At 41.5% G+C, this 25068-nt stretch overlaps 5 protein-coding genes across 7 annotated transcripts in view; 2 read left to right on the top strand and 3 right to left on the bottom strand.

Moving 5' to 3' along the window:
* Window positions 1–288: 288 nt before the first annotated feature.
* Window positions 289–6153, top strand: RB195_015903 (uncharacterized protein; the record flags this gene model as incomplete). The annotated part of the gene is made up of 4 exons (XM_064206834.1): window positions 289–383; window positions 5906–5962; window positions 6025–6089; window positions 6146–6153. The coding sequence occupies 4 exons, from the start codon at window positions 289–291 to the stop codon at window positions 6151–6153; spliced, it is 225 nt and encodes a 74-aa protein (XP_064062715.1).
* Window positions 6154–7468: 1315 nt separating this feature from the next.
* Window positions 7469–25068, top strand: part of RB195_015898 (uncharacterized protein) — a gene marked incomplete at both ends in the record, with an annotated part of 33995 nt that continues 16395 nt past the window's right edge. Inside the window, 10 exons of one of the 3 annotated variants that reach the window (XM_064206829.1) lie at window positions 7469–7563; window positions 7661–7800; window positions 10763–10829; window positions 13170–13252; window positions 17704–17762; window positions 18613–18742; window positions 18823–18975; window positions 19345–19446; window positions 20011–20169; window positions 20278–20318. In XM_064206829.1, the coding sequence (XP_064062714.1) occupies window positions 7469–7563; window positions 7661–7800; window positions 10763–10829; window positions 13170–13252; window positions 17704–17762; window positions 18613–18742; window positions 18823–18975; window positions 19345–19446; window positions 20011–20169; window positions 20278–20318 (1029 nt within the window). Of the gene's footprint in view, window positions 7564–7660; window positions 7801–10166; window positions 10229–10762; window positions 10830–13169; window positions 13253–17703; window positions 17763–18612; window positions 18743–18822; window positions 18976–19344; window positions 19447–20010; window positions 20170–20277; window positions 20319–24457; window positions 24585–25068 lie in introns of those variants that run through there. The other 2 variants (XM_064206827.1, XM_064206828.1) reach the window with 2 other exon arrangements.
* On the bottom strand, window positions 21287–21571 carry RB195_015902 (uncharacterized protein; the record flags this gene model as incomplete). The annotated part of the gene is made up of 1 exon (XM_064206833.1): window positions 21287–21571. One exon carries the CDS (start codon window positions 21569–21571, stop codon window positions 21287–21289), a length of 285 nt encoding a protein of 94 aa, XP_064062713.1.
* Window positions 21656–22168, bottom strand: RB195_015901 (uncharacterized protein; the record flags this gene model as incomplete). The annotated part of the gene is made up of 1 exon (XM_064206832.1): window positions 21656–22168. One exon carries the CDS (start codon window positions 22166–22168, stop codon window positions 21656–21658), a length of 513 nt encoding a protein of 170 aa, XP_064062712.1.
* RB195_015900 (uncharacterized protein) lies at window positions 22309–23982 on the bottom strand (the record flags this gene model as incomplete). Its single annotated transcript, XM_064206831.1, has 5 exons — window positions 22309–23052; window positions 23114–23295; window positions 23358–23429; window positions 23506–23755; window positions 23818–23982. The coding sequence occupies 5 exons, from the start codon at window positions 23980–23982 to the stop codon at window positions 22309–22311; spliced, it is 1413 nt and encodes a 470-aa protein (XP_064062711.1).

Genomic DNA, 25068 nt, shown 5'->3' with positions numbered 1-25068 from the left:
CGAGCGTGGCCCCGCTAAATTCCGCCTAGTCGTCCTAAAAACCGACTCGGGAACAGCTTTAGTTTCGAAAGGGTACGGCTAGAACGCGAAACCTTGTGCACGCTACGAACCCCTCAGCACCATGTTTACTGGTTTTACTTGAAAAGGGTGGTGAAGAGTTTTCATCAATCATCGGGCCCTCGCTCATGGATGCGGCACGCGAACAAGGGTTGCGCGTTGCACGTGATTTCGTAGGAAAAAGTGCCGTCTTCCCCCCTCCCCGCCCTTTTTTACGACGATTTAGAGAAAATGGGGCGAAACCTCGCTCGTTTGCGTAACCTACAACCCAAACCTATGCTTTCGCAGGAGTTTCCGTATCATGCTTTGATGTACGCTGAGCATAGGTTAGTATGGTAGATTTTTACTTTTCGTGAGACAGTGTTGTGATAAAGGCTCAAAAGGATGGAATGTGGAATGGAAAATTACTGAGGTGCTTCATATGTAGCTGCTACTCTCTATCCTTCCATTTTCTCCTTCTTTTCTTTCCTCTTTCTCTTCGTTTCTTTTTTTTCGCTTTTTTTCAATCTTCCTTTCCTCACTTCATCCCTTCTTCTCGTCCTTTCATCTTCCATTTGTGGATTCATAATTCATCTCCTATTAGTTTGCTACTTGCTACATTATCTACTCATTCGACAATTTTCACCTCTTTTTTCCTTTTTCTTAAGTGGACTTGCGGCTAACTTTCACAAAGCTAATTCGCAAGCAAACTGTTGATGTGTAATTTTATGGAACAACCTACCTGTATATCAATGTAACTGCTCCTAACAAATCTTCTTCCAAAGTAATTTCTAGAAAGGTTTATACCAGAAGAATCAGTTCAGCACCATTGATTTTCAAGTGACCCAGTAATTATCTTCGAATCTATGTTATCGTTTTAAAATTTCTTACTATCGTGTATAGTTTACAAATGCGACGTCAGCTCTTAGAAAACATAGCACAGGTTTTGTTGGGTGACTGCTTAAAGCATCAAACAATCAGAGTACTTAATAATTATGCGGCTACTACTACTGTAAATCAGAAAACGCGAGATGAAAATGGATATAAAGAAGATTAACGAGGAGAAAATCAACGAAACATACTTGTACTACGACGTATTTGATTGTTGTGATTTGCAGTCCATCCTTGACCTTTGGACAGGAAATCCTAACGATTTCCTGCTGTTATCGTCAATGGTTTGATTTTTCGATAACGTAGATAATTAGTGGATACACACAAATGAAAAGAATTAATGGTTTATGGATAATTGCTGGAACAGTGTTTTTTTCTATCAACACACCGCCTAAATCCAGACAGCTTTACATTTAGATTATATTGTTCCTATTTTATTTGTAAAACTGGTATTTTCAATTTGATATTTTTGATGAAAAATGAAATGAAAAACGAGAAAGAAAGATGAAATACTTTTGATCCAAAAACACTCTAAAATCCACTATTCATAGCATCTTTTATTTTGTATTTCTTCATTTCAGCTGGAAAAAAGGATGGTATGCATGGAAATGCCGTATGTAATTAAATATAATTGTTTGAGAATTTTTGTTTGATAAAATAGTACGTTCCTTTATTGAAATAATATGATATAGTGCCTTCTGCAATTTTGAAAAAAAAAAGTCCTCAACAAAGCATATTGGTTTCTGATTTGTAATCTACGAGAACCCTACTTTCTTTCTATAAAAACTGGAATTTTAATTTAGAATAAAAGAACTCTTGTGCTTAAAATTAGTACTGAACGTGATAAGATTTAAAAAAAAACGCTTCTAGCAATGACATTCCTTGCAATGACAGACCAGAGAAAACGAAGTTGCGGCAGAAGTTTGCCGTCTATTCATTTTTCGTTTAAGAACGTAAGCCACGAAAGGTGGAACTTTGCTTTGTTTTTTTTTCCGAGGAAAAAAATTGTTTCAAGCTTTTCCTGTTTACACAGCGCTAGCAACGGTAAGCATCAAGGGTGGAAGCTGTTTTAATGCTGAAGATTATTGACATCGTGAAGAAATCACCGTTAGTGCGACCATTTTTTTGCACAGCACCCGACTGTACAAACAGTTTTCGTCATCACATTTCAGTATGTACAGCTTTACCGAAGAAAAGAAACGTCGGCAACATTTGTTACCACTGGAAAAAGACAAAGCCAACACATAAATGTAATCACATCGATGGTGTACTGTATTATATTGCTAGAGGGGCGTGGCTGCTTCACAGCATCATTGGTCTATTTTTATTCTATTTTTATTTTTTTTTAAATTCAGTGGTTTCTTTTTAATGACAACGTTGGTTATTCTCGTTCGTTACTATTTTCGATTCTGAACGAATATCTAGGATTTAAGGTATAGGTAACCATACATTAAAAAGTGATACAAAGGGACCACTGAAATAGTGAAAATAATGGTAGTGAAAACCATTGAAATCGAGCGACAAACGGCACCATCCTTACATCCAAATATAATTTATAAAAGTTTTTATAGAAGTATAAAATCGTTTATTTTCCAGTTTAGTATAATCACTGATCAACTTTGGGACCTGTCTAATTTTTAAATGTAATTTGTAAATATTTCCATGCAAACCTTCCAGCTACCTACAAGAAATCCTCAGAGGTATAAATACGTACTGACGCAAATTCAGCGCAACACCACTTGACATCGGGACCCAGCCATTTGTTATGAAAATACTTTCAGTGCTAAAATGACTGAAAACGTATCTCTCGCCGAGTTATGCGTTAGTTTGCGAGAAAATTTTTATTGGACAGGAATCTATTCAACCAAGGCACATTTCTAGACTGGAGCGTGTTTTTCCAAATACAAAATTTTATTGGATTCAGGGTCTAGTCTCGAAGAGGTTTTCAGATGATCTCGAACTGATCTTTTGTGTTGTTTTCGACAAAAAAAAAACATGGATTCTTTCATCATTATCAATAAAACCTGTGTAAAACGATGTGAAATGTATAGAAATAACAAAACACACATCAAAACTGCAAAGTTTCTCGAAAAAAATAATAAGCATAAGCAGAAATTGCCGATCGAGGACTTTGTTTGTGGTCTTTTACACGAAATTTTCGATCTTTGATCTTGTAGTCTAAAATCAATCCATTCAAGAAAATCACCATTCTCTTTCTGTATGTGTCTATCTGTATCCGTCCTTTTTCTTTTCTTTATTTCTGTACACCATTACAAGCCTTTCGATTTTCTTTTCCTCTCCGTGAGAGAAACGTCAGCGGTCATTAATTACATAGAACCGGTAGGACGTATTGGTTATCATGTTTCCGTCGTCTTCTTAGACTTTTAGGAGCGATATAGCTACTTATAATCTAAAAGAAAACTATCGATTCGACAAAATAGGCTAAACCAATGGTGTATATTGTATAGAAAAGTCTTTATTGGCTAAATTTAGTTTCACAACGTGGGTATCCAAAATTAAGTCTATTTGGTGCGCTTACACTTTTCTACCTAGTTACTTTTTTTTAAATTTTGAACTTTTCCTGTTAGCCTAAGTTTTTTTTTTCTTCATATTGAATTTGAGAGCAAGTTTAGAAAAAATTAGGGTGACAGCCATGATCATGTGATGTTTGAGTTTGCAGTGCTTGATGGATGCCTTAAAGATGAAACATGCATGTTTTTTTGTGGGTTTTTTTTTGCAAGAATATAAATATAGAAAATATATATGCTGAAGAATAAGAAAAGAATATATGCTGCAGTATAAGCCTAGTTGTTTAAAAATGATACACGAATTTTCAAAAAAAAAACCACAAAGAAATTAGTGGAGAGAGTATTTGGATATGTATGAGTGATTATTGCAAATAAATTGAAATAAAGCAAGAAACAGGTATTCGATTGATAATGTCAAGCAATAGCCAAGATTGTCAACGGTTTTTGTTGTCTGATTTGTTCTGGATGAGGATATTTTGCAATTGTCCTGACTTTCCGGGCTCTGACAAAGGCGACAACGCTGGAATGTTAGGCGTAATAAAGATAAAATAATAAGAAAGATAATGAATAATGATAATAAATGAGATAATAAAATAATTAAATTAAAAGCTGATAATTAAAATTCTTGGCTATTGCTTGACATTGTCAATCGAATTCTTACAATGATTATGCCAAGATTCAAGGAAGAATTTCGAATTTTTACGCAACAAAAAGGTTTATTTGAAGAATGGATAGGGGGAAATATAAAAATGAGGGCACATGCGAAAAAAAGGGTAGTGTCGAGTGCAGACAAGAAAGTACGTAGTGGTCAACACGTGCACAAGCAAGAAACTCGATGTCTTGTCGATGTCAGTGCTGTTAACGATGTGATAAGAGATATGCATAATAGTTAGCGAAATACAGTACAAAAGTGCAATGAAACACTGACCAAAATGGTGGTGTTCGCGGGTGGTGGGTGTGAAAGATGATGGGCAGAGGAAGACACACACACGCACACACACACACACACAGAAACGAGCCAGAACGAGTTCTCGTTTCGTTGCAGTCGATAACATCATCACTACGCACAGTGTTCCAATATATACAGAAAATCTTTGGATTACGTAAGGATTCCATCAGTATTATAAGAAAATAAGACGAAGGATTGTTGCGTTACGGTTACTTGAGAGGACTTGCGGTTAGCCATACACACTTAAAGCGTATGGTGTTCTGCAGTAGCATCCATGTAGAATTAAAGACAGCGTATCATGAAATTGACGAAGTAGCGAAACCCAATGGAAAACGTAAAGTTTGGGTTGTAGATTATGGAAGCGAGCATGTCATCGCCCATCCTCCCCTAATCATCCTTAAATATGACGTGGGAACCACTTTAGGCCCTACGAGTTACGTTGGAACGTACCACCTTCTATGTTTGGGATTTCCGTACGATGTGATGCGGTGCAATACGTCTTTAACAGAAAGGGCTGCTTGCTATTTCCATGTTTTTCGAGCAAAGTTTTTCGGATAACTGCCATCCAGACAAATTCAGTCATAACCGCGGTTTTTTTTTGTTCCGTTTACGAGACGATAAAAATTGCTTCTAAGAAGAGTCTCATTCGACAGCGGTTTAATGATGACCTGACTTGTATTACAGCAGTATTTAATGCATTTAAGCTGTTGCTGCTTTGTCGTTTCCTTGATTTGCTACGGTCTATTAGTTGCATCTATCTGCGAGTGTGATGTAGCGGTAAGCAGCAAAAATCGTGAAAATCTATGTTCTTTCTTCTTAATTAATTAATTCTTACTGGTGATAAAATTACCACACCTTTGTTCTTTAAAAGCATGCATTTACATTTGAACGTTGACTTTTGGTCATTTTCTAATCAAAAGATAAGGGATGGCGAAGGATAACGTCTCTGGCGTTAATCAATCCGCTTCGGATGCGCCCCCTCGTTCACTTCAATTCGGAATCGTTTGAGGTTTACGAACGTGTAGCTGGCCTATACAATGACTTGCGGTGGCCAGCCGATGTGTCTGCCAGTGTTTTTATCCTCCTGAAAATCTGGTACCAATTCATAGACCCCGGAGGGATGAAAGGCTTGGTGAGCACTAAGGCGGATTCGAACCTCGGATCGATCGTGAAGGAAGCGGAACCTCTAACCACTACACTACACCCGCCCCATTTTTTTAGTTGCCATAGTAAAAAAGAAAAGAAAAAAGAATGATTACTGTGAGATAATGAGAAGTCATAGAGAGCCGCGGTTAAGACTCTTCTAAACTCCATCTTGCGTCTGTATATTCCTACATCGTGTTTGCTGTTAGCGATAAACGCCCATATAGGGGCGGAGCTAGTGTTTCTTGTGGTTAGACGGCTACGGAAGCGTTGCGTTAAATGTAAACAGCTATACAGTCGTTATAACCGTTATCGGCTGCTATTTAAGCTGAAGCAACTCCATTTCACATCATTTCAGCATCTTCATCAGTTTGGGCGGTTCCCACGACCAGATCATTTCCATACATCTCTTTCAGTAAGCTGACAGTAGTGAGGACAGTGAGATGCCTCTGCTGAATGTATCTATTGATTATTTAGTGCGCAGAAAACAATTGGTGATCTACCACAGAAGTTTGCTCAGCGCAATTATCACTGTATCAAATGTGAGTTCCTTTTTACAAGCGATCCAATAACGAACACCTGTACGTGAACATTATAGGGCATTGAAAATAGTTGGCGGGAAGGGGAACATGATTCCTGCAAAAAACGTTAGCTGTGAGTTATTTTAAGATTTACTGGCTATCGAATTTGCATTTACTATTGTTTAGAGTTTCAAGATCAAAGTGCTGCAGAACGTCGTACGAGAATTGTGCAATGAAGTTTATTAGCATATCTACTTTAACAATGTCTGTGAATAAACTTCTGACTTGTCGAATGCGCTCTACATCGGTCACGAGTTGTTGAATGACAGCTTATATTTTTTTATATAAAAATTCCAGATGTTTTCAAATCTCACAATGTTAAGGGAGATCTCGGTGAAAAAGCAAAGTTATTCGCTGCTTCTTTTCTTTTGTGAAATAATTTCGTTGCTGAAAAATGTATAACTGATCACGTTTTGATGAGTCTCTGCCTAACCAGTCTACGTTTTTTTCCCGCTTACTTAGTATCTCAAACTACGGAGTGGGCGGCCAAAAAGAAACTTGGAACGGTCGAGGAGGTAGATGTTCCTTAATACTCAGATACTGAAATGGCCCGTCTTCACTGAACGTGTTTAACGTAGCATCTTTTCCAGTCATTTCGTTTTCTTGCCATCGTCATCAAGTTGTTCTCAAGTTTCCTGAGTGGTGTTCACGAGCCGTATCCTACTAATCTCTCAGTTAATCCATTTGTGCAGCAAATCGATTAGCTGAGAGATTAGTTGGACACCATCACGTCATCCCATCTCGTTGGCTGTCACTCTCAATGACGGCTACCATTTCTTAGGATCCACTGTAGAGTTTTTTTAGTCCGACTATAGTCGATTCTGCTCACAGTGTGACAGGTCCACCCATATTTTGCTTTCGATGTATTTTCCGGTGGGTCACGAAGATGAGACGTTGCTCTTAAGGTGGAGCTGGAAAGACTTAATTGTTGTTGTGTGCGCCTGTTACATTTCATAAAACATCTTTTAAGGGCTGAATGCTGCTCAAGCTGTCTGCTAGGTGTTCTTCATAAACTGTGTCTTCTTTCTGTTTATTCGAGATCCTATTTTCTTGCCCGCTTCGCTCAATTCTTTGTGCATCGTCCCTACGTCATTGTACATCTCGAAAGGAGGACGATGTAGTCGGCAGAACGAAGGTTGAAGAAGAAACTTCGATCATCACGTATGCCCGTTTCTTCCCCAGCAAGTGATTTCATTATCTATCTTAATGCAGCCTTGATCATCTTCGGCGATATATTATCGCCTTATGGTGCCCCCTTTCCAATGAGTATGGTGAGCGGACGGTAAAACCTCCATGGTAGTAGTGCATCAATCGTAGCATTTTGGCTTATGTCCTTACATATGATGCTTTCATACTTTGATCGACCAGTGCTGACAGCAGTGCACTTTCTACGCTGTCGAAGGCCTTCTCCTTGTCGACGAAGGTTAGGACAAAGGTCAGGCAGTATTTCCGGCAAACCTCTGCGACCCTCGACACGGTCTGGACTTGATATATGCAGCTTAAACCTTGTCAAAATTTAGCCTGTTTTTGAGGGAGACGTTTATCCGGCGTCCTAAATATACGCAGGAGGACTTCGTAAACATTTCGATGGGTTATGCATGGCATCAAAAACCTCGAACCTTAGATAAAGACGAGTTTTTCGGAACGTCAGTCGTTCCATTGAGCATGTATGGTTCGTCCGTTCCATTGAGCATATATGGTTCATTAGAGACCCATCCTCATGTACATCGCCTTCCACAGACTCAGGTGACTCAGAAGACCAATTTTTGCAAGTGTTTTGTCGTATTCGGCAAAATTCGTTCATCTTTGCTGATGTTAATGACATTAGAACGATGTCATCAGTGATCAGCGAAGAGACAGTGTGGTTAGCGACCACCAACCTTCGTTGCCATTCATCCTAGTCTATTTTCCGTAATTTTTCATCGACGATTGCACTAAATAGGTCAAGTCAAACTGTATCACCTTGCTGAATTTTTGATCATTTTGTCGATGATGATCTTTTATATAAGAATAACAATGTCTCCGGTGTGAAGATCCTGCACAACTCTTGGAAAATCTCACGCAATGTGGAGGGACGGTATACTAGAGCTTGTACGACCGTACTGTTGTCCACTGAGTCAAAACCTTTCTTTGAGTCAATAAGAGTACAATACACCGGGATCTTGTATTCTCGTGATTCTTTGCTGAATTCCAAAGCCGCACAAATATGGTATAGTGCCGACCTCTTCAAAATCCTACTTGCTTCCGTGGTTGCCCTTCATCTAACACTTTTCCGATCCTCTTAAGGAGCACTTGGGTAATTTTTGTCTAATTTTATCGTTAGAAGTCCCTAAAAAAGACCTTTCTATATCTTCTCTTGGTCTACAAAAAAAGCTTCATCTGCCTCGTTGCATGATGTGGAGCGCAAGCGACAAATATGGTGAAAGTGACGGTGAATACCTCATACCTTTTCATACGAGAACACCAACGGTCGTCAGCTGTTTGAAAGAGTAGTTGTTCACTATCACAATCGCTATCACGAAGGCGTCTACTCTTCCACTTCATTTACTGTCGCACATTTCTAAGAAGAGTTTTTCGTCATTGTCAAATACGACGTAGACGGCGTCGCCTCCTCTCGTTCAGTCCGTCTTGCCTCATATTTCTACATCATCAAATTTTCAACGACACCTTTTGATGCAATTTTGATGTGATTTATCATCATTCTTGTCCTTCTCCGCTTTGGTAGTATAGATGACTTTTGTAGGGTCCTTTCTGGCCCACCGACGTCTCCGTAATCAGGAAAATCTTATCATTGTTTTTTTATAACAACATTAAACGTTTAAGTTGGTATCCACCAGCATGCTGGTCTTTGGTCTTTCGGGCTCTGTGGGAGCCTTCACATTCTCCCGAAACGGACAGGTTGAGCTTATTTGTTGAAAACACCTCCCAGTTAATAGTAGAGGTTTGACCTGTCATGGCAGAAACAGGGAGTAGCACGATGTGTAGTTTTACGACTAACCTGCGCTGGTCCCTCCAGTATAGTTGGCCGGAATCCATCTACCTGTTGGAAAGCTAGTAATTGCCTAGATCATCGAGAGTTCCTTGAGTCGCTCAAAAATACCATGAGCTGTTGAGGTGTTTAAGAGACAGTGTTGTAGCGCTGAGTGACATCGAAAAACTCAACAACAGAATATTTTCTAACAGTGCTTTAACTGTTAAAATAGCTCAAGCAACACGTTATTGTTTAATATGTATGCAAGAATATGAGTAAGGCAGCAAATATAACGTCTAGACCTATCCTCTTTTATGTGCAAAGCCATCGACGTTGTTTATAATGCGCGTTAGCGAATATCTCCTTGGTGCCTAAGAATAAAGGCAGCAAAAAAGAGTTTGTGCACCCTGATGAGATTCTCACCGTTTTCAAGAATTGTAGCACCGTCAAGAAACCAGTTAGTAAGCATATCCATGTTTTTTCTGGTATTTTGAACCTGAACACCGTTTGTATCACCTCAAACCATGAAGAAATCTCAAAAAAAATGTTGTTTTGTTTGAAGCTGAACAAATCAGTATCCAAAGCAGTGGGAGTTACACTTCAGAAGTGCTTGTAAAAACGTTGGTGTGAATGTATTTTCCGCAGAAAGTAGCGTACTAATCAGGCCCTAACTTGCCTGTTGTAGTTTATTTTAATGGAATTGGGCCGATGTCGGTCGACAAGTTAAAAGAGGATGAAACATCTTGGCTTAAATTGCAACTAGAACAACTATTTCTAAGCGTCAGAAAGGGATCCAAGTCAACAAGAATTGCCACAAGAAATCTCTGATGTAAAATCCTAGACCACAAAACTCTAAAGTCTTCGGTTTATCTCAAAAGGACGGATCAATGCTAAGCCCTTGTCCTTTATCCTTTAAATTTAATTGCATACGCAATTGATTTACAATTGATTGAGCTGCATGCACTTTTCACGCTCCTCCGGGAATTGCTAATTGATCAGCTTTATCTATACGTTTTCCATATGTTTGGAGTCTTTTAGGTATTTGAAGTACCGCTAATTGAGTCCCTATGCCACGTAGCGATCGTAACGCTATCCATACTGTTCTTTGCCACCCACCGCTTTTGAATTGGTACGTCGATTTCACTGCAGTAGTCCAGACCGACAAAATCGATGAAAACTTTTGATTTTCTTTATGATAACAAGCTACAACTCAGTTGATAGATAGCAAGCACATCTTCAAAGATCTTCAGTCTTTGACGATTGAGTCTCCTTCACCATTTTTAACATGAATAAAGACTAGAAAACAGTGATTATATCGTGGAATCGTAATCGTGTGAAAGATAACCTGATGTTCATTTATTATTGTAATTACTCAAACGACAAACGTTTATGTAGGCGATACATGTTTTTTTTTTGCACCTCCCTATAGACTTTCGAATGAGGTTGGAACAAAAAATGAAAATTCTGTTAGAACACGGATGAGAAAGTGTAGTTGTGATTTCCAGCAGCTATTCAATTGTTGAACCTGTTATCTGGTGATATTCAAACCGAACGTAGCTTTATTGCGTATCATCATCCGTTGGGTTCATTTTACTACTTTCATCCGCACAAGCACCTTCATTATCTTCAGAGCATCAGATCTAGTGATCCGACTATACATAAGCTCTGGGATACATTTCTTGGACATTCCATGACCTTTTGAAATCTTATTTACTCCAAACACCAAAAATGTGAGTAACATTATCTCCCACCATTTTAACGTTTCACCATGTTCACATAATTTGTTCCACATCAGGAAAACACGCTGCAAATGCAGCGTTTGCAGCGGAAATCCTACTTGCAGCCCAGTCAAAACCTCAAAACATTATTCGAAGTTCGCATTAAGGATTGCGCATGGTTCCCTTGTAGGCGCCTGAGCGCGGTGTATTGGGGTGCATTTAGCTACAGGCTTCCATTTCGAGTATGTGATTGAACGAAAGTCCCATTGTAAAGACGCACACTAGAGGCCCATCGGGTACACAGTGGAACTCAGCACTGGATTTTTCACGTTGATATTGGCTAGACTTGTACTGCACATTGTCGCAGTTTGTACATTTTTCTTCATGAGTGTGAGGTTGGTCCAAGATGAAAGAACTGCTACGTTGAGCGAGCTTGCTTGCTAGGATTGTTGCCTGCACTGTTTTTTTTATGATGCAATCACTAACCTGATTTAAACAGAGGACAGGTGTTGCAGACTTACAGGTTCTCGCATCTTCCCCGGGGTGTGTCGTCCTCATGCATATTGGAGCCCAATCTTTTCTACCTTCAGCTATAGGTTGCTCGGAATATATCCATCCGCCACAATTCCTTAATCTAAGGAACGTTCTCTATCGATTACCAGTCAACGCCAAAGGATCCTTAGGTACCGGCTCCGTCCAGAACTTTCTTTAACGATCAAAAAGTCTTTTTCAGTTCGAGTCTGGGAGCATCCTCAGGACAACCTGGACAAGATGACTAGACGTTCTCTTTGTAACGCGACTAAAGAAGAGTAGACGGCTTTCTTTGACTACTTCAAAGAGGGCAAGATGTCAATGCTTTCCACGAGTCACCTTCAGGTGCACCGTACCCACTTGTGTGTGAAGTTCTTTGTTATAGCACACCATCAGTCAATGGTACCCTGGCAGTCATTTAAGCAACTTTCTCTTCAAGACTCGTAGCTTCAGTTCGTGCTAGTCTACTACAGGAAGTTGGTAAAGGAATGGTGAATGCCAAACTGGCTTCAGCGCATCCTTGTTGTGTACCTCCCTCGTTGCTGCCGTCATTCTTCAGCACACAGCACAAGTAGCAGAGTTCATCCACGAGTTCAGTTCAGAGTTCGACGGTCCGTCTACCCCCATTCCATTTAAAGGTTTCGAGGAGACATTTATCGACTTAAATTGTTCAGGGCAGAGTTGCATTCCATAGGCTGCAGCGATAAAAAGTTAGCAACATATCGCAACTTCGTATGGAACATGTAGAGTCGATCCATTTTGAGCTGATGATCTTCGGCATCTCGCTAACCCCAGACGGGACGAAGATACTCCAGCATTTTAGCTCTGATTCTATCTACACAAGATTTTTTATTCCTTATTTTTTGGATACAGACTACAATTCCCGTCTCTGGTTTTTTTTCCGACCGCGGTGTGTGTCAGTCGCTGGACGTGCACGAGCTCAGGGACAGACGGTGCTCGCAGGTTCACTAAGGTGTTGAGATGTACCCTCAAATTGGTTTTCCAAAATGGTTGCTTTCCCGATAGCGACATCGTTGAAAACAGGCCATCCTAAAGCTTTTTCAATGCAGCGTCCTGAATACATGGTGGAAAAGCGTCATTCACTCCCTTATTGGTCTATAAACAAAATTGAAAGAAACCTATTGGCGGAGCTTCTTCCTTACTCTTTCTTCGCATCCGCATGAATTCAGACAATTACTGCTTGAGTTTATCAGAAAATTAGTCTTTGTTATAGCTCTCTGCTGTTTCCTTAGGTGCGTAAGCATTTACGATCCATAGTTTGAATCCTCTGCGCTTTCGCAATTGTCCAAAGGGCAACTGCCTGCAGGAAAGTAAACTTTCCATGTATCCCGAATTTGACTCTTTTGGTAGCGTGCTTGACGACCGCAGTTTTTTGGCAGTGTATTGGAAGCATTTGCTATATACAAGTTCCACTTGTATATCTCGTATGCTCCAAAGCGTAACCACAGATGCTTGATTGCGTTTAGGGGAAGCAGGGCCACCGCTAGAATGTAACCACCGGATTTAAACCTGTACTTTTTTCGAGAATGCTGTGCTGATTTTGAGAGCGACTATATTTTTCGAAAGCGTTAGCATTCGCGTAAGTCTGACAGTAAAGGACCGTTGATAAAAAAAACTGTCGTGAAGAAGGATCGATTAAGAATCTTTTTTTTTAATTCTAGAGACATGAAGGTTATAGAGGTCGCTGTGGTTTTTTCCTCTTCCGGGCTCGTTTCTCAAGGTTCAGAGGAAACTTATAAAATGGAGAGATTAGAGATAGTCTTTCTTTCTTGACTTACACTGCTCTTGATATGATTTCAGGAAAGAATGTAACAAAACTGGTTTCTCCTCTTTGACGAAGATACTTTTTATGCTGTCACTTTCTGCGTCAATAGTGGACGGAAGTAAGATTTTGAATTATTTCAGCATAAATCAAATACCTCTTAATAAGAAACATTTGGTAATAGTTTCACCCGTTGATTACAATGTTTCATATACTTACGTTGAAAAAAAAGTTTGAAAAAAATTCGAGTTGTCTTCAAATGTTGCGAAGCGCCCATGATGTGACACGTGATAGTGGCGTAATCATGCTATATAATAACGGTTTTAGCCTGTTACATATGCGCGTGGTCTGAAGCGAAATTGTAGAAATAAGTTGAATTGATACTAGATGGGTTCCATAGCGTCGAATTGGTGGGTCGGCGCCAAAAAGCTATAAAAAAGGGGGTGGACGAATCCGATGACCTGGAATTGGTGCTCAGCGGTGCACCAGTGTTGCGCAAAATCTCCAGTTGGATTTATCAAGAACTAATTGCGACGTTGTGAAACGTTTTGTAGCCGAGAGAGCTGCATGTGTTTCTTTTCACCGTATGTATTCCTTCGCATATCTACTTCCTCGTGTCTACATCCCTGCACGTTCGAGGTTAGTAACATTCCCTCTTCAGAAATTGAAAATACGCATGCAAACGGCTTCCTAAATAGTAGCTGACAGTTTACGCAATCTGACGTAGAACATTATCTTTATCGGTACGATAATGATGATTACCATGTCTTTTCATGTCAGCACACTAATCTGCGCCAAATGTTCGGAAAAAGGGAGAAAAACTCATTCTTCGAATAATGTCTTTAGTTCATGTTGGTATAGAAAGAGTTTGGGTGTAAAATTAAGTTTGAATGTTCTTCTAATGTAAAACCAACACATTTAGAAAGAAAACTGTGAAATCTTCCATTTTGCTCAAATTTCCACAAAAAAAGAGGGAACGCTTCGCTGTTGAGAACATTCAGATTAAAGTTGGGTGGGTATTTGGCCACCAATATTATTATTCAACATGGATGACTAGTTGAACAGTATTTTTTGTGCCCAAGTTTGGTGCCGGATGTTCAGACTGGTTAAATAATAATCCTTCCTCTTCGATGAAAATTCTTGTTATGTGGTTATTTTCGGCCTCAGTAGTCGAGGAAGTAAGATTTTGATTTTTGCATTCATCGAATAACACTTAATAGCAAGCACTTTGATAACCGCAATAGAGCGATCCCGAAAATTGCTAGGAGAGAATACGCAGAAGTCTCGGGCTGATTCATTTGAGTGGAGCCGAATCCTCCAAAATCGAGTATTATTTTGTGTCCAAACAGATGAATTTTTGCACATAACAAAGGGAACTTCAAGCAGTGATAAGCAGCGTAGTTCTGCCTGATGCAGAAAAAGTTCCCTGAGGCCTTATCAATCGAAAGCATAGAAAAATAAATTTACATTTTTCTTTCATTTAAAACGTTTACAGCGGCTCAATATACATAATGGTAATGTTATAATATTCAGTATAACGTAATTTCCAAGTGCCTTAGAAGTGAACAAGTCTCCCCTTCGTCTCTTGAAAACACTGAACTCAATGTACTCTGGGCCGGGAGAATGGCGGTGTATACAAGTCTGATTGTTACCTGCTCGTGGTGGCCCTGTTTCAACTAAACGGAATCCGGCGTTCGAGTGCCTGCACTGTTATATGGCGAAAGGTTCCTCCACATTGCAAAAAGTTGTTGTCGTCAAACACATCGCCAAAGCCCGTAACCTGAGAGGTCAACTGGTGGAAGGGAGCATGGAATCTTTGGCAACAACCATTTGTTTCGTCAGGCTGAACAGCCGAACACTGTCGAGTGAGCTTCAACAACTGCACTGTCTACGTTTCAGCGATATCTCTCTTTGCCGTGTGCTGCACTGCAGGAAACACACATGTGGGATCGGCCTGTCATCACATCGAAAGTTACACCATATACTGCGTCGATATTAATGAGAAGAAAGTAGGTGGCTGGCTGCGCAATAGCTGTGAGTAACGATTACAACAACTTGGTGGAGAAATTTGGCTCAACGTCGTCTAGATGCTCCTTCGTACGACTACGGGATCGGAGAGGACGTAATCTCTAGATCATACATGCCCACGTACCTACGGAAACCACTGAAGATAACAATAAGGATGCCTCTATGATGAACTAAATGTGTTGATGTCTAAAATATCAAGCCAGCCGGTGGTCATTGTCGGAATCGACACAAATGCAAAGATGGGACTCGCACAGCAATCCGATGTGCTAGGAAAATGGTATTATTCAGAGGAGAGCTCACGTCTGACAACGGTGACCGTCTGGTCAACTTATGTGAACAGACTGTTCTCATCATCGCCTCCACGTTTAAGAGGAATGATCGACGCCATCAGCTTACGTGGTAGGGGTCAACCCTTTTTCTCTGAAGAGCAGCGCAAGCGGAAGATGAAGACTCTTGAGCTGCCGATGAGCTCGACTACGTTTTGACGAGGAAAGTTCCTCTGTAAGATGTCCAAAAATCTGGAGCTGTTTGGGAAGTCGCTTTCGACTCTGCCCACCGTCCAGTTCTTCTCAGCCTTAAGATACGGTTCCACAAGAGGTACCTCCTCAACCAAAAATCGACGTGGCAGGTCCGAAAGAAGAAGAATGCAGAACGAATTTCTATGAAAGTGTGTCTATTTATGTTGGCGTACGGACCAGGAAGAAGCTTTGCGATGCGGATTCCTTCAGAAAGTGCATCAAGGTCGTTGAGAAGGAGTGAAGGAGTTCGCAAAGGCGTCGGAGGACAAAAACCCGCGGAAAGCGTACGCTTTCCTCAACACCGCCAATGGAGTGTCTGTCGGACGAGCAATCCTTCCAATTTGGAGGGATCACTTTGAAACCTTGTTGACAGGGCAAGCGCCGTCTGCTCTTGAACTCTAGCACGTTCAAAGACCGGCATAACGATGTTAACGAGGAACCGAGTCGGAGGTTCTAGTCTTGATCCAAAAGACCAAAAAATGGAAAATCTGGTGGAGACGAAATGACAAAGATTATTCGCTCAATTTGAATAGACGAAAGGATATCTGACACGTGGAGACACGCTATTATAAATTCCCCCACATGAAGCTATCCCTGACGAGTTAAGAACTGTCGAGGAATCTCTTAGTTGTTTGTTATGTACAAGGTCTTGGAGCGGATTATCCTGGACCAACCTATTAAGCATCGCGAAGAAACAGTGCGCAACGAGCAAGTTGGCTTTTGTCCTAGTCGATTCACGCTAGACTAGGTGTTCATCGTTGGGAGAGTGATCGAAATTGGCAGCAGTATTCAAACTCAACGCTCCCCGCGCCGATGGAGTCCCAGAAAAGCTCCTTGACTTGCTTGGTGACATGAATCAACGTACAACTGCTGCAGTTCGAACACCAGCCGGATGTATAGCACCATTTGAAGTGGTGATTGGAGCAAGATAAAAGGCTATCAATGACATTATGCGAAGAAGAGTCGATCAGTGTCCTGCCAACATCGTCTTAGCACCACCAGGGTGCCCCTTGACTGAGTGATTGCGTGTCTCGAGTGCGCCGACGCCGATGTTGTTATACTCGCGAAAAGCAGTACGAAACTCCAACATGTTGGCACGTGTGACAAAGCTGGCTGCTCCCTATGGACTACGTCTAAATGCAAACAGATGTGGATTTCTCCGAAACCTCGAACTGGAATTACTGTGGACAGACAACCAATCGAACTAGTCGATGAGTTTTGTTACCTAGGATCTATGCTTAAGAACAACAAAGATGTTCAGCAAATATGCGCTAAGGCTAAGGTCATTTCTGCATTTGACTCAATAACAAAATGCATATGGCCGACCCCATCACCAACGAAGTCAAGCTGCGAGTCTACCTATCCGCAATTAGCCGTATCACGATTCACGGATTGGAGACTGGGGCAGCACCGTTTACGGTGAAATTCTTGATATTTCTGGCGTAGGGTAGGCCAAAATGGAGAGCTTTACGTGGAAGAGGACATGTGTACCGGTGGATGACACGTGGAAGCCACCAACATCTTGCACCGCCATCGAAGGTGGCTAGAAAATGGTTTTTGCTTCTTTAATCATGTATTAAGGAGACCAGCAGATCCCCTTGTCCAATGAGTTTTGAGGAGTCTGTCGGAATCAAGCTGGAAGAGGCCTCCTGGCCGATAACAGTAGTTCTGAGACGGTGAAACGGGACCTGAGGACACTCGGTGTGGATATGCAGTTCAGGCGAGACATAAGGTTTCGAAATATGGAATAGCAACGGCTGGATCGATTCCATGCAAACTCTCGCAGAAGATCGAGAAGGTTTAGCAAAATTATGTTCAAGGACGGCATACCTCGGCGAAGATGCGGGTAATCACGTCAGGCGATGACTTCACTTCGTCGATTAAGTCAAGTAAGTTAGAGGGAAAAATGGGTGCGAAGTGTGAACACGTAATCATGTCATTTGCATTTAATATGAAACACTCCTTCCTTCGCAACATATTCCAACACCCTAATGTGGTTGACTTTAAGTTATCTTTGTATTTTCAGTAGATTCGTTCGTGGGTTTGTGCGTATACCCTTTCCATTTTGGTATTGGCAAACTAAAGGTGATCTTTTCAATTTGGTTTTTTCCAGTGTTTATGAATTACCTAATTAGATGTAGAAGTAAAAAAGGTTGTCTGCAGAGAATTTCAAATTTTTGACCATTTCTCCTGTTTTCTAGCGAGTAATCAATATTGTTTCTCAGTTCTCGGTACATGAACATGTCGGCGCACATTCTATCAGTGTTCTAGCATCCATTCTTGTAATATGTTAAAAGTTCGCAAGAACGATTTCGGAGTGCATATTTTCTTCACTCATATAATTGCCTAGAATTTGTTTCAAGACACAAAGAAGAGAGCATACAAAAACTTATATCCTAATCGATGACCTATCGCATTTTCGAGCAGTACTGTTTCCACCCACCACATATAATTCATTTTCTGACACAACGACTGCGCTTGAGGATATGTTTCTCTAAAGATACTAAAAAAAATGTAATATCCCCATAACTTTCTTTGACAGAAATTTTACCAACTCAAAGTAAATATGAGAAGGTAGTGTTTACAACTATTACTCGATCTTCTTAAGAATTCTTGCTGTTCGTGCTCAGCTGCTCGCCCTCACGGATCAGTAAAAATTCAGAGCAGTGAAAATTCCACTAGGATCACTAACAAAGCTTTCTTTGTTTTTTTTAATCTAGAACTTTAAATTTCGTTTAACACACATTAACACACTACACGTATACGCATGTAGCAGAATAACGTAGTTATTATATAGCATAATAGCACGTAAATTTGTGCTCAGGATCTCCTTGTGCTGCACTGCAAATGAAAAGAAATAATTTTAAAAAACGATAACTTTTTTCTATCTGTTTTCTTATTCTTTTAAGTATTGTTTCTAGAAAACACTTTCTAGGGGACGGTTTGCGAAGTTTCATATCAAATTGAAACTGCGGATGATGTAGCAGCTTTTGATATGTGCGAAAACAATTCACCATTCCCAGTACAAGATGCTAAACCAGGATTTCCAACATTATGTACTTACGGTAAAATTAGTTTCACTTTGAGATTCATTTGTAAATTTACCACATTAAGCGAAACAAGAAAGAATAAACTACCATTTCAGAGAAGCTTTACTACTGCAATGAAGACGAAATCTCGATAGGCAAATCGTGTTTTTCTGTTCGAGGAGGAAGTTCTGTTTTTTCGAAAAGTGGATGTGGAAAACGCTATAAATTACACGTGATAGAAGATCGAACAGAACTAAAGTGGATAGTTGGTGAGGCAAACAGCTTCTTTAGCTCTCTAACAGAATATTTCCCGATAGGTACTGTAAATCATATGTAATCGCAACAAAAACTTCTGTGCACAATATTACTTCCTTCTTGAACTTGTTTTTCCTGGTCAGATCTCTCGTTGCAGATTCACGCGTCTCCGCTCTTTTCCTCAGTGGTTTTTGTAGTTTTTTTTTTTTGGAAATCATTATAATGAGACTCAAGCAGGGGAAATTTTCGTTGCTATTCCAACTATTAGTGATTAGGACTACTTTTCTGCTTAATTATGATGTACTGGAAACAGGACCAATTTGTGTTGAGTTACCTGCAAGATAAAGCGTAGACAGGTTTTGGCTCATATCTTTACTTTCTAGCACTTCTCTATCACAAAAGTCGAGACTTCTTGTGGATTGGAAACGCTGGACCTGCTTGTAATTTTCTTAACCCAGTTACGCTACCTCCAGAAAATGGACAAGGTTTGTCAGTGAGAAGATGACGTCAATCAGAATATTCGTGCCAAGAGATCTGGTGTATTTCACAAATAATTTAAAATTAAATTCGAGCAGTTTGCTCATTCCTTGAATTTCTAACCATGGCAATATCTGCATAGTGTGGCATTGTGTCCTTAAATAACAATAACAATAAAACAATAACAATAAAGAACAAGCATCGAAAGAAGACGCACCTTCAGGCAACGATGAGGGCGGATAGACTACTAGGTGTACACAAAGATGAATTGGTTAGAAAGAACACATTGCATTTTTGGACAAACTGCATAAGTAGATACACGAGTAGTCACGAACATATTATTTTCAACATTCGATGATTGATTATGAGAACTTAATTTTGCAAAAGTGTTGCACAGTTATATCTGCGAGCAGTCGTAGAAACAGAACCACTTTTGAGCTCAAATCTAACTTATTTAACAATGAAAGTTTGGCGGAAACAGATGATTTGGGTATAAAATACCAGTAATAATAATTATTACCAATAATATAATAATTATAACGTTAAGTGGAAACAACTATATAAACATTCAGGAATAATTAGCAGAGAACTAAAACCCTGCGATACACCGATAAAAATTGTGATGTCGTACGGAGCAATGCGGTTTATTCGGAGAGGTACTGCTGTGTATGGAAGCAAAGATGATTTGCATCCATATGTGTGCTCGAGACCTGCGGAAATATTTGAGGAAGGTAATTTTAATCTTACACGAACGGAGGAACGAACTACTCAACACCTTTTCACAGCACTTCTACAAAAAAAAACACACTAACTAGTTCCTATTTTGAGAATGTTTTCAGAATATTGCTTTAAATTCAGCGGTCGCATTCCAGACATTTGATTTGTTCTTTGAGAACACAACTTTTGTTAAGTGCAAAATCTCCATTTATGTTGGATTTTATCTGCTACGTCCTCCTTTCATTGTTGTTCGCAGAATTTGCCATCTACCTCCTTTGCGATCCTCTACCGCCGTTTGCGTGCTGTTAAAGACATCACCCCACGAATCTGGAGTGGTACGGATTTTCGGTGAAGTATTCGTATACGGGGTCGTAGATTGTGGGGAGGAGGGTGATTTTGTCCATTTCTTCCTAATTGCCGTAGAAAACGACTTGGAAGATACGGCTTCGAGCGTTCCGGCGCACTATTTTCTACAAGGAGTTCGATTGGAACGCGCCAGTCTTGTGCACGCGCCGCATCTTCCGGGTTGTTCTTTTTACGGCGATTAGGAAGAAATGGACGGAACCACACCCCTCTCCGTTATCTACTATCCCGTATAAGAATACCCCTCCTAAAGTCGGTACCATTTCAGATTCATGAGGTGATGCCTTTAACGTGCCAAAAAATGGAAAGTTAGAAACAATTTGTATTAGATGAAAACAGTTTGAATCTTACCGCATCACCTGACAGAACTAGAGCGATTGGATTAAATAACAACATTCGTCATTCCATCTCTATTTTTGTTAGAATTCGATCAATATTAATCTTTAATTTGATTGCAAAAGACTCTCTCCAAACAAGAAATTTGCAACAACCGCATAAATGTTGCATTTCCAACACTTCGTTTGCCGAAGATCCTTAAGGGATAGGCCTGGTTGAGATGCGAAAATAGCCGGGCCGCGAAAATCTGATAGAAAATAAGGAATTTCAAAATAGAATAGAATAGAATTTCGAATAAGGAACTAGAAAAACGATATTATTCAACTTAAAATGCCGTGGCGAAAACAATTTATTCATAAATTAAGGAGCATAGTATTGAACTGCTTGCATAAAATACTTAGATACTTACTTAGATGCTTAGATGGCCCGTCTTCACTCGACGTGCGGGCCCCAGTATCTCTTCCACTCGTTTCGTTCCCTCGCCATTGTCATCCAAGATGTTCTCAAGCTTCGCGAGTGACGTTGACGAGGTCCTTGAGCCGTATCCAGCTGAGCTCTCAGCTGGTCCATCAGTGCAGCGAACACGTCACCCCATCTCGTTGGCGGCCTCCCTCGGGGGCGTTTAGCGTCCCTTGGGATCCACTCTAGCGTTCTTTTATTCCATCTATCGTCGATCCTTCTCGTGACCGGCCCAACTATGTTTTGCTTTCGATACATATTCCGCTGGGTCGCGAAGACGGGACACTCTTCTTAAGTCGGAGCTACGAAGACCGGCAAGGTGTTGTGTGCGCCGGTTAAACTTCAGGAGACATCTCTCAAGAGCTCTGTGGGTAGTAAGTAGCTTCCTAGACGTGGCCTCGGTGTCTGCCCACGTCTCCGCTGCGTAACAGAGCGCTGGAAGGACTGTCGAGTCGAACAGATGGCACGAAGATCTTGGTCCGTCAGCTGGTCCGTAGCTTCCCTGACGGCTGCGAATGCTGCCCATGCAGCTCTCATTCTTCTATTCAGTTCTTCCTTCAAGTCGTTTTCCATGTTCTTAGAACGTCCGAGGTATTTATATGACGGAGTCTTCACGATTTGGAAGCCTTCAAGTTGTACTCCTCCGTCCTCGCAGTGGGCGTTCTTCATGAACTGTGTCTTCTTTCCGTTTATTCGTAGTCCTATTCTCTTCCCTGCTTCGTTCAATTCGTTGAGCATCGTTTCTGCTTCATTGGTACTGCTCGAAAAGAGAACGATGTCGTCCGCGAAACGAAGGTTCGAAAGAAATCTTCCATCAACACGTATGCCCCTTTCTTCCCAGGATACTGATTTCATTATCCATTGCAATGCAGCCGTGAACAGCTTCGGCGATATAGTATCGCCTTGTCGTACCCCCTTTCCAATGGGTATGGTGAGAGGGCGGTGGAAAAGCTGTATCTTAGTCGTCCATCGATCGTAGCAATTGGCTAATGTCCTCAAATACGACGCGTCCACGCCTTGATCGACCAGCGCTGACAGTATTGCATTCGTTCTTTGCTGTCGAAGGCTTTCTCATAGTCGACGAAGGTTAGAACAAGGGGCAGGCGGTATTCCCGGCAAACCTCTATGACCCTCGACACGGTCTGGATGTGGTCCAAGCAGGTGAACCCTTGGCGGAATCCAGCTTGTTCTTGAGGCTGGGCTTCATCCAGCGTCCTAGATATGCGTGTGAGGATGATCTTGGTGAATACTTTGTATAACACGCTCAGCAAGCATATCGGACGGTAGCTCCGAAGGGCCTCTCGGTCACCTTTCTTATGGATAAGAACGGTTCGCGAGGTCTTCCACTGGCCTGGGATCCTTTCTTTCTGAAGATAGGATGTCATGTGCGCTGCTAAGATTACATGAAGCGGATGGCCACCAGCCCGAAGAAAGTGTGCTGATATAAAATCAGGTCCGGGGGCTGTGCCAGGTTTCATGCTCTTGATAGCGACTCGTACTTCCGAAGGGAGAATCCGTGGTGGAGCTTCGCCAGTGGGGATGATTGGGCTTGACACAGGATTTGATGGACAGAAAAGGTTCGAGTAGAACCTCTCCGTAATGATTTCCATCTCACGACGAGAAGACGTGCGAGTCCCGTCTTCACTCAGCAAGGCTGCTAGCGGAATATTATATTCGCGGAGATCCCTGCGGCACTTCTTTAGACTCGTTCTTCTTTGTGCTGTTTCTAGAATCTTCTTCTGTCTGTACTTCAAAAGATCCTCCTGCAACGCTTTTCTGCAGCTAGTGTTTGCTACTAACCTCAATGTGCGATGCTTTCGGATCAAGCCTCAAAGCCCTTCTTCCTAACAATTCCTTGGTGGTCTTCGAAATTCGATCCAAGTTTGTCGTGCGCGACTTCGAGGCACGTTCAGCACAAGCTCCTAATCCTCTGAGCAGCATCTCGTAGTCCACGTTTGGGTCCTCCTCGATGTGCCAGTCACCTTGGGACAGGGAGTCCTCGAGTACGCAATCGTCATAGACGACTTCTTTTCTCCTTCGCTACCGATAGCAGGTGTTCCTTTCCATCGTGTGGCTGGGTCGTATTTTCGCACGAAGGAGACGGTGATCAGAACCACTACAAAAGGATGGTACTACTGAGACGTCAAGTAGACACCACCTCCGATTGGTGAGTATGTGGTCGATCTCCGCACGAGTCGCGCCATTCGGCGAATCCCATGTCCACCGACGATGATTTTTTTTCATGAAAAGAGAGTTCCCGTGAAAGAGGCGAGCGGCGGACAACAGCCCAGCGAGACGATTGCTATTTTCATTCCGGTCCCCTAGTCCAAATCTTCCAATCCTCCATTCCTCTTCTGTGGCCTTTTCTAGTTTTGCGTTGAAGTCTCCGACAACGAATTTGTGGAAGGACTTCTCATTGCGGACTACTTCCTCCAGCTCCTCCTAAAACTCGTCCAATTCGGACTCATCAGCTGCGGATGTTGGTGAGTAGCAGTTGATGATACTAATGGTTTGGCGCAGAGGGCGGAGGCGAAGAATGGCCAGACGAGGTGACAGTATCTCGTGAGAATCGATAAGATGGACGACAGATGGTGCACAACAAAACCAACACCGCCTACATTTCGCGACGGAACCTTTTCTCCACAAATGACGAGTATACCGTCATTCATCTGTCGTACGTCGCTCCTTCTGCACTTGGTCTCCTGCAGAGCAATCACGTGAAATTTGATACGCTCTGCAGCTCCGAGAAGGGCATGCAGGTCAGCGTCTGTGGAAACTGTTCTCGCGTTGTAAGTACACAGTCTGAGACAGTCTCCATGGCGAGTCGTGCGTGCGTCGCCTTGGTCCAGAGTCAATGACGTTCTAAGCAACCTGAGATTTGATCGCCTCTCACCGTCGCCATACCGTCCGACGTCTGAGACGGCAGGGCCCAGTGTGCAGGGTACTGAGGCAGTGAATATGCTGGAGTGGCAAAAAGACTTTTCCCCAAACTAAGCAGCCATGCCACGGCGAACTTAGCTTTCACCACAGGTCGTCGCCCAACCTATATGGATCAGGGAACCACCTTGCGACATTTTGCCAAGACGGTGGTGAATCTTAGCAGTGGTTTACTCTTAGCTAGGCTTCCGATTCCGAAAAGTCGGAATGTCGGATGTGTCGAACTCCATTTCAGCTTGGGAGACCCTGCCAGAGGAAGAACCTCCGCTGTGCATCGCAGCTCGACGCCCAGTGTCACCTCCACGCCACTATGAGGCGGTAAACCGTTGTGGAGGTGCATAAAATCTGACCGAAAATATCATATTGCTCCATAGTACAGGAACATATGAGAAGGTGGTACTATAAGAGAGCGAAAGAATCAATTTACACCGTGGAAATGGACGAAAAGTAGAATTTCGAAAGTTTGCACTGTTCTAATCCACGAACAAAGTTCGCCTGTCCACGCACAATGCGAATCTCACAAAACTCTGGCAGAGTTGTGCTGAATCGAGATTTTATTTTGTTTTGATGATTTCTTTCCTTGCAACAAACGTTCAAAGTAAACACAAACCACAACTTTGCACAATCATCAAAATCGCACAATTGACTAGAGAGATAATAAGTCAACAGCTTCATGTACTTTTTTTTAGACAAGTTAAGAGCTTGCGGCGGCGGCCGACCGTGCTGCAAAGTCACACGACGTCGGTTTTTTAATGTTCATGCATAGCATTGTATCTGAAAAAAAGAGCTAAAAAAATGCTAAAAAATGCTGCTATTTT

This window comes from Necator americanus, chromosome V (genome assembly GCF_031761385.1).
Source record: "Necator americanus strain Aroian chromosome V, whole genome shotgun sequence".
Taxonomy (NCBI): Eukaryota; Metazoa; Nematoda; class Chromadorea; order Rhabditida; family Ancylostomatidae; genus Necator; species Necator americanus.
The sequence above is the reverse complement of the archived record's forward strand: the minus strand, read 5'-3'. Positions and strand labels throughout refer to the sequence as shown.